Genomic DNA, 14,000 nt, shown 5'->3' with positions numbered 1-14,000 from the left:
TCAGATCAAGGCAAGATAGCTGAGTGGGCATGGAGCAAGGGCGTTGTGCTCCGTTCGAACCGTCACTTTTCCTTCCACAAGACTTTCCGGTTGGACGAATACAATCTGCAAAAATAATGAAGTTAGGTATAAAGCACGTTTTGGTTTCAGATGAAATAGAGTTTAGTGTTTTGTTTTTTGTTCTAGAGCAAAAGCTTCTTCCGAATAAAAAATTTGATTTCCGAATGATTGTTTCAGGAAAATGTTGAAACCGGGCATACGGAAGAATAAAGAGGAGTCTACTACAAATAAAATAATTTTTCAACATTTTAATAAATTTGACTCTTCATTTTACTTCATACTGCCCTGGTGGTTATAGAATTCCCCCGGACTCTCGTATATTTTTCTTTGAATTATCTTGAGTCAACACGAGTTTTTCTCTTTTATAGTTGACGTCGACTACTTCTAATTTTCATAAATCCTTTTTTTTGAGTCACATTTTCCAGATCAAAACGGATTGTTTTTGAACTGATCTGCATCAGAATTCTTTCATTTATTTTCCACTTTCAATATAAATTCAAATAAAAATGTTTTCTTCTTTTCCTCAAAAAGACGACCCACTGTAATCCCAATAATCCAAAGGTATAGAGGATTAATGTGGGCGAAAATGACAAGAGAGCGAAGAGGATAAACACTTGATTATCAGCAGATATCACATCTCTTTTTTTGAATGACGCCAATCTCTTCGTCCCTTTTTCTCTCTCACCTGATCCCTGTACATCCGCAATTTCTGCTCAGCTACAAACACGTTCTGCTGAATTCTCATCGCTTGCTCACCAGCCATCATTTGAGCCACACATGTGGCCGGGAACGTGATCATATGTTCAGTTCTGAATAACAAATTTTTCAATTTCGAATAATTCGATGCACCGGAAATACCTATCATTGAGACGGAAACCATGAAGCCAATCCGGATCTCCATTGTCTACAACATGAACTTTCTCACCAAGAACCAATGGTGATCCATTGGATGGAGTGTATTCGTGGATCACAATATAACCACCGGCATGCACTGAAAAATTGAAAATAAACAAAATGAAGTGATTCTTAATGAACAGATGAACTTACAAGCTGATGAACTGCTTCGTCTGCTCTTCACTATTGGAGAACATGATCTCTCAACATCAGAGAAATCAGACGAACCATTGATTCCTGGTTTTCTATAATCACGTGGAGCAAGCTTTGATCCTGAAACTATTTCTCACTAGGGTACAAAGTACAATCGAATGTGCTTACTCAATGGACTTCTTGTATTCTGGTTGATCCGTGGGGGCATGTCTTGACAATCCAAAGACAATGATTTCATTTGTTGGGTCAGTTTGGGAGCTCGTCGTCTACCAACCGAACGACCTGCAAACTCAGAAATTAAATGAGTGAAAAAGTTGGAAAGACATCAAGAATTCAAATTGAATAACAACAATGAATCAGAGTGTGTCTCTCAATATTTTTCTTCGGTTTTTCTCATTAACTCAATCGAAAATTAACTCAATTCCACCTGTTGCAGCACTATTTTATCAAATGCCAACTTATAATAACTTACACATTCTAAGTGATCTTCTGGCAGAAAGCATAGCTAATAATTTTCGGACTGCGAGTACTTGGATTGCAGTTTTATGCATCTCCTTCTCTTTTGGTGGCTGATATCCGGAAAGGAGATGAGCCCACGAGAGAAGAAGAAGAAGGACGGATTACGAGTGCTAGAACGAAAAAGAAGAAGACGTGAGGGAATAGAGGAGACGAAAAACAGATGGCCACGCCCAGAGATAGAGAGATATCAAACATTTGTGCTACTGATAGGGGCGAGAAATCTTAATTCATAATCCGGTTATAGCCGATGAATTCTCATTAGTGATGAGGACAAAATGACATTTGAAATTGATTTGAAACTAATACCTTTGAAGTTTCGGAGAGCATAGAAACATTCAAACTTCCGGATATTCAGTTGCAGAAGAAGAGAGAGCAGTAAATCCAATATAAGTATGTGAATATTGAATCCACAGGTGTGAAAATGAGGTTTTATCATGAATATGATATCATGTTAAGTTTGATTTGATTATACGACCAAAAGTCATTTCATTCTAGGTACAAATTGAGAGAGAGAAAAAGGAGAAAGATTTAAGGAAAAATTGAAAAAAGAAGAAGAATAAAAGGAAAAGAAGAAGAACCAAAAAGCAATGAAATGAACGTCAGAGACAACTTTTTTTCTTCTTTTTCATTTTATTCACCCTCAATTGGCAACCGAAGGATAATGTGTTTTGCACAGAAAGGACAGAAAAGTTTTGCAATTAATGGACAACATAAGGAAGTCCCATCTCGTTTTTATTCTACACGCCCTCGCTTTTATTTCTTAATTCATTCACTTACCTTGGAGTTCTTTGTACAAAAAATATGTAGAGATGCACATTCTGGAGAGACAGAATCACAAAGAACAAGTGAGGGTGGGAACAAAGAAAGGTGTGGTTATTTGGGTGCCTTGGCAACAGTGACCCTACATATATGGGACCTAGTTGGAGTAGGAGGGAAGGAAACATTTCGAAATTTGTTGTTTGAACTTGATCTTTTTTGACAGGAGAAAAGATCGCGCAGAGCATGAAAAAGAGGGTGGATTGTGGACAATGAGTCAGAGAAATTTGACCAGACGGTGAATTATCGAGGTGCTTGGGAAAATCAGGTTAGGTAGGTGGTATTTTCAGGAATACTTGTGATCTGAACCAGTTGGGTGAGAACTTAAATTTGGTTTAGTTGTCATTTTTGAAGAAATAAATGCAAATCAAAGTTTTAGAAACAAAAATTTTATCTCATGTACAACGCTTTCCAAAAAGTAGAGTGCCTCAGTTTAGCCTGTCCGAACAAAAAAACAAGGATAAGCTTATAGTACACTTCAATTTTCTATTACGTAAAATCTCCCAGTTTTGCATCTTTGAATTGGTTTATTACTGACCGCGATTTATCCCGATTATGTAGTTATGGCTAGTTGGCACTTTCAGATACAAGTTTGTTTTCGGATAACATTATTTTACTAAAAAAAGCCTATCCGGATGCAAGAAAAACCGCTCCAAAAAATAATTGGTCACCCGGATTATAAAGAATGGAAAACTTGATTCCAGGAAGTTGAACATTATATCTTTTAATCCTCTTTTTGAACCGAGTTTTTGTTTTCCAAAAAGACCATTTCTATGTTAATCTCGTTTAGGTATTTGATGAATTGATAGCACAACTCTTAAAGAAGAGAAATCTTGTTTTCTTTTTCAGATTTGATCTAAAAATGAGAATGAACACCCACAGAGTCGTTTATCTTCTCTTATTTGTGTGTTTTTCTAGTACAATTATCTTATGAAATCTGAATGGAAAAGGAAGAAATAATAGGTTATTGTAGCTCTATTATGAAATCTTAAACTCTCGTAAAATAAGAATTTTGTAGGATTTAATTGGTGTGTATTCTAAGAGGCGTATGATTCATGAAAAATGAAATATTGAGCATCTTTCGGGCATCTAAAATCTGCAACGAGGCTACGTGAGAAACGCCTTCTTCGGAGAACATTTTCGGAGCACGACTCCAATTGACAGAAATGAGAAAAGATGGAGTGGAGAGTGCCTAACTGAACAATTTTTGTACACTCATGAGAACGTTAGTCGGTTGTGCCACGTCACAACGTGGGCAGTCGTCGAGTGAGAAGGCGTTGGGGGTAGTTAGTGAAATACAAATGGGATTCCGATTTTCGAACATTTTACTGAAAGAAGACAAGAATCTCAGATCATGTGGAGAAGGTTCATTGTGTTAGGTCCTCTGCAAAATTGGACCGAAAAAAGAACAACTCAGTGAAGGAATTGGAAGAAAAAAGGACGCCCTCTTAAGTCTAAGTGCTTCCTTTTCCGTGTTCACTTTTTATTGGTCTAAAGTAGAAGAAGAAGAAGAAGAAAAGGGGGATAAGAGTATTGAAAGAAAACGGAAAGAATCGGGGTAATCTAGAGAAAAAATAGAACGTTTTTCCAGCCTCAAATTGACCCTTTTCCGCTCCGCCAAAAATTCGATTTATTATATAAAACGTGTGGAGAGACAGGTGAAGAAAAAGAAGAACTAACCGGCGTTGTCAAGTTGTGGAGTAGAGCCTAGAAGTGTGTTAGCTTTTGAGGATCCCATATCGACGTAGCCAGAGTCCTGAAAACAATTTACTCGATTCCCTTGATATTAAATATAATTGGAATACACCTACAGGTACTATCTATAGACATAAATATTTACCTGGAGTGATACTTGAGAAAGATTTCGAGGACTCGGAGATGCCGATTCGAAGTTGGTTGATCCACGGCGAGAGTATCTTCCGGTTGCTTGTTTCAATGCGAGATAGACTGGGTCTACAATTGCGGATTCTGGAATTCAGAGAGGGCTTCAGATGAGTGGTTTTCGGAAACTCTTTTTTTTTTGAAACTTGTGAGATTCTGTTGCTCGTGAACTTTCTCAAATTTCTACACAACTATTAATCAAAGAAACTCTGAAACCCAGTTTTGAACTGTCATAAATTACAAATAATCAATTTTCTAGAATCCATTTCCACAATATCTTACTGAATCTTCTCGGTGGTCTCCCCATTGGAACCACTTTTTCTTCCGTGAATCGTTTCTTTTGATTCCTGATTGTCACAATTTGACTCATTGCAAACTAATCTCAAAAAGAAAAAGATTTGAATAGATATTGTGTAGAAAATTAAGTATAATCAGAGAATGAGAAAAGGGCAGATTAGACGACGCTTCTTCTTCTTCTTCTTTCTTTCTTGAATGTTATTGTGAATAAAAATGGAAAGAAATAAGAAAATAATATCTAGAAAATGAAAGAAGAAGTGGATGTACTCGCTCTGATAATTGAAAAAATAACAAGGAGAAAACAACCAAAAGAAATTTCAGAGGAGCAAAGAAACTATACTTTTTTCAGGTACATTCGGGTATATTTATTTTCTTTGAATTGTAGTTTCTGATAAATGACAATGGAGAACTTTCAAAGAAATTCCGAGTACAAAACAATCAGAATTCTTAGAAAATCTCGTAGAAACAAGTAGAAAACGGCATGATTTCCAAAATGAAACGATTATCTCAAGACGTGGGTTACACGATTTCTTTCAATTTGGTTTTAATAGATTTTGACTCGAAATGGGCAATAAACCCCGACTAAACGTTAATATGGGACATGATAAGATCCAGAAAAGTTTTCCGAGTGACGTGATTAATCATAATATAAACTGAAATGTTTAAAATGACATGTAGTCGAAAGTTTCGAAAACGAATTGTTGATAACCGTTTAGTCGATAGCTATTTTTAGAGTGTATTCGTTAGTTATCTCATAGAAAAACGTCTGTCTGTTCGGAAGTTCTCTAATCTTTGTACTACCATCTCTTCCTATTTCTCTCTCTCTCAATCCCTTTCACTTCTTCCTTAAAAATATCTATCATCAGAGAAATATTCCATTTTTCTTCGTTCTCATCACTTTTCGTTTTCTCTTCCCCTCATTCATTAATTTGGGTGACCTCTCATCGAATTCCAAACCAGCCGTTTCTCAGAAAAACAACAAAAAAATTAATAAAATCATTTTAAAAAAAAGGGTTTTTGTGAAAAAGTGGCATTGAATAAGGAAATACAATTTGCTTTTTCCCTGCAGGTGAAACTGTGACATTTCATTTGTTCTATCATGATGTCATAACCTTTCGAATCGTCATTTACCCGAACTATGAGCATTTGAATAAATTCAGAACCTCATTCCTGAAAAATGAATTCATTTCACCCATCTGAACTTTTTCGAAATAAGTCATAGAACTATTCAAGTAAACAAGAAAGAGAATTTGCGTGCCAATCTCATCTATTTTTTATTTCTTCACCGGAATGAATCATTGTACTCAGAATTGGAATAAGAAGGTTCTCTTTCTTTCAGAAAACTATTTTCGGATTTTATAATTGAAAATAAACATTATTTATAAATAGACCCTAAGCTTTTTGAAAATCAGATATATCGGGTTTCAGTCAAAAACTACAAAAGCTTATATTCAAAGTTTTTGAAAAACAAAAAAGACTTCCAGGAGAATTTCGAAATGAAATACGATCAGTTTTGTGATTCAAAAAATATTTTTCATAGAAACAGTTTTGGAAGAGTTAAAGGATGAATGTCATTAGTTCAAGAAATATTTTATAGCTCAACAGAAGCGAAGAACTGGATTTTCGATGAGAGATAAACTGACATTTGCGATGTGATAATCTAGAGAGATTACTTGTTTCTATTTGAAAAGATTTCCTTCACTTTTCTATAGATTCGGGGTTTTGGGTATCCTAAATCTAGGAAAACAATGAAAAACTAGAACTTAGGAAAGGAATAGTTACGACACCCCTGAAACCAAGTTTTCAAATTTTTCGGAATTTCAGACATTTGAAAAAGACGAAAAAGAGGAAATCCTGATTTCGTCAATTAAAACCAAAGTTGATATGTCAATAATTCATTCCAGAAGCTTTCAAAAATCGTACTTCTATTTGATTTTAACATGCATTCCCCTTTGTTTTTGTATTCTTTACTCTTTCCCAAAAACTGGAGTATTTTTTCCGTCTTACTCATTCCATCCAATTTCCTGCCCAACCTAAAACGAACTGTACTTCCTTCCAGAAGTGTTTAGTCATCTTCCAGTCGCACGTGTCCTCTTGCATGCCAGTTAATGATTATGCACACACTGCATGAGAACTGGAGGACCCAGTTAATTATTCTTCTTATTCGATTGAGAGAGAGAGCATGAAGGAAACAATTTTTGCCTTCGTCCGACACAAACATTGGCTCGGTTTTTTGAGCGAAAGGAAGGAAGAAAAAGGACGAAAGATCGAGTTACACGGACCCTCGTACCACCTTATCAAGAAGGTTTTCTTTTCTTGAAGACCCCCTGAAGGCATCGGAAAAAGAAGAAGAATGGATCAGTGATCGGACGAGGGAAATGAACATAATCAGATAGGAAAAGGACTTTTGAGTAGAAGAGAAGACATAAACAAATATGGAATAAAAAATAAGATGTTGTTTTTCTCTTCTTTTTTTCATTTATTTCCTGTTTTTACTCAAAAAGAAACCGAACGGACACCCTTCTATTAGCATGTTCCAATTTTCAATGCTGTCTGTAATATTCAAATCAAGTTGTCCGGAGTCGAGAAACGAGTGTGCACATTCAATTTTCTTTTCACTCTTCGATTTTCCAGATCAATGAGTTCTGAGAAAGAGTAGAAAGCAAGAAAAACGGATAGATGGAATGCACTTTTTTCTGCATTCAGTACATTTCAAGAAACTAAATTTATATGTTGTGGACAGATACAAACAACTTGAATTTTTCCGGCTGAAATATTGGAATGAAAATTGAAATTTGACTCGAACAGATGTGACTCAAGTTCTATTATTTTATGAATATAAGTGAGAATTCAGAATGAAATCAGAAAGGATGTGAAAAGAAAGTGTTATAAATTAAAAATGGAGGTGATTCTTGGTTATAAGGACTCAGTAACTAAGTTTAAACTTCAGACTACTAGCCCCTTAAATTTCTTTCATAGAATCTCACAAGTTTCGTTTACCAGCTCTTTGTACCCGACTAGACATTTCTAAATACCTATTTTTTGCAAAACGTTCCTCCTTTCAAATACCTTTCAAAAGAAGGAACACTTATTTCTCAATTTGAAAACGAAAGGTTCAGTGCAAACAATTTCTCAAAAAGACTCACCACAACTCGTCCTTCCAACTGATTGTTCACGGATCTCGGTTGTTCTCTGTAATCTCATCAAATCTGGATTTGTACATCTCTTCAATAGTTTTCGCGCGATTCCCCCACTGTTTTTAGGTGTTGGCAACATTCTACGCATGTAAATAGGACTGGAATGCTGAGAAGTTGGAAGTTGTCCAGATGATTGATACTGATATTGATAGGAATAGTGGCCACCGGCACTTCCATAGGAAACTGGGGGAGAATAGTAATTATGTGGACGATAAATAACAGAATGAATATCCGGTTGAGACAAACGAGCATGTGGGTTATGATATGATTGTGAGACTTCACGAGGAATCTCTCGATTCGTACCCATGAGAGAACTCATTGAATGATTATGACGAAGAGTATGTTGCATCGGAAGTTGCCTTCTTTCATAGTGTGGACGAGATGCGAACGGATAACCATTCATGACGCTCGGCGTCGTCGGATTTGCCGGTGTAGCCATAGGCGTTTGTGGAAGACTGAGACGACGTCCACGGCGCGAGCACATCGTGAGTGAGGCGTGTGCTCCCGGGGCCCGGTTGAATGGGTGTGGCTTCGTGGCCGCCAGCCGGCTAAGAAGAAGAAGAAGAAGACTGCGTGTACGAGTTTTTGTTTCGAGAAGAGAGGACGACTGATGAAACACAGTGAAATGAGTGAGACTTTTCTCAGTTTTTTTCTCACGGTGACTATTGACGATATAATTTGAAAATGAATCTATCTCATATTCTTCATTCGTCAACGACTTCCTTTTCAGTGTCTTCGATGAGCTTCTTCGTCAACAAAAAGCTTCAATTTCATTAGCGATAAAGGGCAATTTATGTTATAATGAAGAGGACACAAATGGGTCACAACCCAGCCAATCTATCATCTTTTTTTATTTCTTCATCAATCAAATTTTCAATTCACACTTCTTGTTTCCTTCTCCGATGTAAACACAACTTCTCATGGTACCTGCCAATCAAAAGTTTTCGGGTTGCAACAAGTCAATAATGAAGTTTTGATTTACTTTTCCACCCATTCCAACTCGTATTTTCTGACGAAGAGAAAATGGAATAACAAGACCAAGATACTCTTTCGTCATCTTGTGTGAACAATGAAAAGAAATTAATCTTCCAGAAAAAATAGGAATATCTTTTGGATTAACAAAAGGGAACCTATGACTTTCTTGTTTTTAACAGATATTTCAGAAAAGAACGGAAGCTTTTGAAAATGGAGGCAAAAAGTGGCCAAGTTTATATACGACGTTTTACTTGTGGCAGTTTTGTTGAGTTTATGACTTAAACTCCCGAGAAAATGTATGTGTGGTCTGGAAGAATTGGGGATCAGAAAAAGTACAGAAGATTTATGTTCTGAGTGTTCTAGAGTTCTTTTCAGAGAACTAAGTTATACATAAATTATCAACTAATAGAAAGTCGTGATTTTTCTTTTGCTCTAAAGAGCTTTAACTTCAGATTATTTTGTAACAAAATCTTAAAAGTCCTGAAATCGCAATTTCCCTATTTGAAGTGGTTAAAAATTGGATCGCTTGCATTTTCCCTTATAAGTTTAGCTACAAATATATCCTAGAAATCTGTGAAGCGATCATTTCACAATCCTGGTGTTCTTGAAGGAGAATAGCTCAAAGGCCTACAGCAGCCTTCCAATTATTTCAATCATCTGTTCAAACATTATGAAGAATTCTAGAAGATTCTCCCCAGTATTTGTCCATTGTAGGCACAATCATTTGCATACTTGGGATCCAACTTCCGTCCTTATGAATGTCTGTCCCGGATTATCCCCATAATAAAAAATGTCTAGACACCCTCTTGTGAAAAGTCACAATTCATTGTTATCATTCTTATATCAAAATAATTCTCCAACTTCCAATTCTCTCCCAGCCCGCGCATCTACAGTGACCTGACTTCTCACCTTATGTGACATAACGGGGGTCTTGAATCTCTGAACTCCTTGAATGAATCTCATTGCTGAATGCCATTTTCGTCTTGCCGATCTCGAAGTGGCTTGTTCGATTGGTGACGATTCGATAGACGACGTCGTGCTCATTGTACCGTATGAAGACGTGGAAGATTCTGAAAATCAGGAAATGAGAAATCAAAAAACAGAGTTGTTTCCTGGCAACACAAAGTTTGGTTTCGATGAAGCAAACTGACACTCGAGGACACTTGAGACGAAATGAGTTGACACTTGTAAACTGACTGGAGGGAACGAGAAAAAAATAGGAAGAGTTCTGTTTCGAAACAAAGAAAAAGATCTCACAGGAGGGAAGAACGAGGATTCTTAAAAACAGGGGCAGCACACTTTTCCTTCGAAATATATGAACTCAGAAAGTGCTTCAAGACGACGAATTTATGAAATATTATTTCGGAAAGGAGAGTTTTTAGAGGAGATGAGACAAAAACAGGAAAGAAAAATGAGGGGATAAGGAGCATATTGAACGGATACTACTAATCTGGAATAAACAAAAACTGATATTAATTGAGTGGAGTCTCTGGAAGAACATATTCTTAAAAAAGAAGAAGGAGATTGTTGATGTATAAACAGTTCTTGAAATAGACTGACAAGAGTGAGAAGTAGTTCTTCAGTAAATCATTACCTATTCATAGAAGAAAATGATATCATTTAGAAAAAAAAAGAAAGAGGACTGGAGAATATGTTTGAGAGGGAAAAGGAAAAGATATTGGCACGAAATTAGTTCAATTCTCTCTCGAAAATCCAGTGTTGAACAGTGGATAACCGTGAGCAAACAAATCAAAAAAAGAAATGCGCGAATTACGAACACGTTTAGTGGACAAGTGGTGATCAACAGCTTTTTTGATAGCTTTACGAACAACATCATACCGGAATTAGTTTGAGAAAATAGAGGAGAGGGAAATGGTTTCCGTTCCTGATTCTCCCGGTTTCAAAAGGGTAAAAGAACCCGAGAAACAGACTTCTGGAGTGTTTTCTGTTCACATACTTTATTGTTATTTCTATTATTATCGGGTGTCCAAATTCTTTATGAAATTAGAAACCAGTCTGAAGAATAGAATATATCATTGAAGATTTGGTTACACATATGAACCTAAAAACAAGAAAAATTGGACGGAGAGAGAACGAATGTTGCTGAAAAATGAGTGAGATTTGTCAACGGAAACTCTCAGTTTTTAATATCTTTGCCAGATGCTCTCACTCATTTTTACACGAATCAATGGGTTTCGGTCAAATGGAAAATCAGAAATGATATCATTTGGGGATAATAATTTTTTGAAATGTACTTTTAGAAATACTCTAATAAACTAGTTTTTCTCACAGTGAGAATGGGAAAATTAGTGACTGAACTGGTTGAAGATTAAAGTTTTGAACTTCCAGAATTCACAGAGGAAACCTGATTTCTTTTTTTTAAATCAGAGTCTTTCACAGATTGATGGATTCTCAATCTAATCAGAAAATGAGGCTGAGGCTTAAATCATTTTTAGCAAGATTCAGTCTGAACACATTTCTCCTTGATTTTGTTCCTTATCTCCATCCAAAACTACATTTTGCCTATCACTTCCTTATTTTCTTCCTTATGCTTTTTTCTCGAAGAAAACCAATAATTTGTATTTTTAGTCATCGCTTCCTTGTCACCTAGAAAATGTCAAAAAATGAAAAAAAAAAAAAGAACAAAGGAAAGTGAAAAAAGTGAAAAGCCATTATGTTTTCAATGTAAAACGAGCTAATTTAAAACTCAAACGAATAGACAAAAAGTGGAAGTTTTGAAGTTTTCTTTCGCTTTCTTCACTTTTTTCAGTGACCGAAAGAAGTCAAAAAGATAATGAGAAACGACAAAAAAAGCCAAAGAAAAAGGGGATAAAGTAGTAGAAAAAGAATAAGAAAAAAAGAAGAAAAAGACGTGTGAAAGGAAGTAGAAAGATGAACACAGGCACACGTATGTGCATAGTCAATATGTCCGAATCGTGGGATTTTTTGAAATAGACAATGTCACCAAACCCAATAAGAAAACGGACTCCTCCACCCTCGCTTTCTCTTTTTTCTAATTCCTCTTCTTTCTTTTTTCTAGAAGAGAAATTATAGAAATGTATCATCTTACAAAATACGAAATACTCATGTAGGGAGAGAGAATTCGAAACAATTGGTTTCGGAAAAGAAAAAATGAAGAATACGGAGAAGAAGAAGAAGCTGTTCAAATATTCGGAACTGAAGTGCTCACTTGGAAACGTGGCGATTCTTTCGGCGTGACAAAATGAATTCGGTTTTTGAAATAAAGAATGAAATGAGAAAACAGGATGTTGGATAATTAAATATAATTATTGAAAGAGACTGAAAGATGTTTGAATTTTGAGATTTAAGAGAAATCTCGAGTGCAACTGAAAGAGAAAAAGTGAGAGAATCATTAAAAATGTACAGTAGAAGGAGGGGGAGGAGTCGGAAACATGCAAGAGGATGTATCACGAAAAGCAAATTAAAAATTGATAGAGGATGACTGGGCATGTTCAAAGAAGTATTCACTTTTTTAGTCGAAGTTCGCATGAAGTTATTTGTGTTTAATTGAATTTTTCAGTTTCACAAAAAGAAGATAATCGAATTTTTGTCTGGAGGAACAAATTGAAGAAAGGGAAGTAGGAATTGAAACTACGTGTACATTTGATTAAAATTGTTTTGGAAATATAAATTCGACTGGAATAATGCATCGAATAACGTTATATTACTACTTGACTATAAAGTATTCAAAACATGAGATGAAAAACATTGTTAAGGAGAGAGATTCAGAATACCGTAACTCTGTTCATTTCGCTATGAGGAAAAAGTACTATCGGAATCTTCACCGAATCCCCCAACATATAAAACGATAATTGAACACTCCGGTTTGCAAAGCAAGTTGGAATGATCTATCCAAGGATTTGAGGACATCAAAAATTATTTATTTTTCAAATTTCTTTCCACAATAAACTTCAATTCAAAGTAGATCAGTGAGTTTCCGCCTTCTCCTTCTTTTCTAGAAAATTTCCTTCTTGAATTTCTAATTTTCAAGTTCAAAATATTGTCGAAGGGCCACGCCGGGTGACCCAAACACACACGGCTTGTCATGTTTCCATTAAGCCCAAAAACGAGAAAAAAGTCATAAACAAGGGGGCTCAAAAATTCGAAATGAAGTTAGAAAAAGATGAAGGAAATAGAACTTTGACCACGAGAAACTAAGATGGAAAAAGTATGAAAAGGGGACGAATTCCTGATAGAAATTCTCATGCATGTCGAATTGGTCAGGATCTTTGTGATCTGAACTTGTTCTTCGTTTCAGACATGAAAAGAGAGAAAAAATCAATTGTTGTTTATTAGTAGTATCCAGGTAGTGAGAAAGAAAAGAGAGGGAACAGAGGGTCCGACGGGAAGAAAAACGGACACAAGAGGGACCGACAAATGACCTGGATGACCCGCTGGCTGCAGGTTTTTTGTTTCTCTGGGAGCAGAAAGAAATGTACTATACGGATACAAACAAAGCTGTGTAAATGAAAAATGATATGTTTGTGTATGAGGGGTTCGGCTGAAATAATGACTTCCGTCATTTTGAAAAGGAACTTGAAGAGGTCAAGAAAATATTTAGAAGTTGGGTTGGCGGCAGCCTGCTGTTCTGAGATATTTCTGACAAATGACATATGAAATCGAAATAGAAGACATCACTAGCTGGTTTATTGATACGCTTTCCTTATTGAATTCATTTTCAATTTCAATTGAATTTCAATACATATGAACAACAATTCTTGGCTCCGAATTACTTTGCAACTAATCATTTCGTCGTCACATTAAAAACATCAGAACGTTTTCAGATCAGAAACGTCTTAGCTGATAGTTCTGAAGTATCACGGAGCCAGCTTGTCTTTTATCAAAACTTACTTGTTGGTGGAAAACAGAACATGATTGACTCCACGTGGATTCTAGAAAACTGAGAATGAATAGAGAGAATAAAATGTTTTTTTCTCCTCTCCGCTATAAATTTCACAATATATAAAATCACAAACATAAAACCATGACAACTAGACATTTCCACAAGAAACACTTCAAAAAAGACTCACCTCGTAGTAACCGATGTATTTCAGACAGAGAAGTTGTGCATTTCTCCAGAGCACTCGTCATTGTTTTATGAAAATGATGATGGTTGAAGTGATGATGATTATGATGTGGCTGATGGGGCGGAAGTTGAGATAATGATGGAGACAAAGTGATGGATGA

General features: G+C 35.9%; 1 protein-coding gene across 1 annotated transcript; it reads right to left on the bottom strand.

The window, feature by feature from the left end:
* On the bottom strand, positions 1-8,301 carry GCK72_014595 (uncharacterized protein; the record flags this gene model as incomplete). Its single annotated transcript, XM_053730365.1, has 8 exons — positions 1-105; positions 746-869; positions 919-1,051; positions 1,108-1,227; positions 1,276-1,389; positions 4,123-4,198; positions 4,283-4,410; positions 7,767-8,301. The coding sequence occupies 8 exons, from the start codon at positions 8,299-8,301 to the stop codon at positions 1-3; spliced, it is 1,335 nt and encodes a 444-aa protein (XP_053585137.1).
* Positions 8,302-14,000: the final 5,699 nt, after the last annotated feature.

The sequence above is a fragment of the Caenorhabditis remanei genome, chromosome IV (genome assembly GCF_010183535.1).
Source record: "Caenorhabditis remanei strain PX506 chromosome IV, whole genome shotgun sequence".
NCBI lineage: Eukaryota > Metazoa > Nematoda > Chromadorea > Rhabditida > Rhabditidae > Caenorhabditis > Caenorhabditis remanei.
This window is presented reverse-complemented; position numbering and strand designations above follow the sequence as displayed.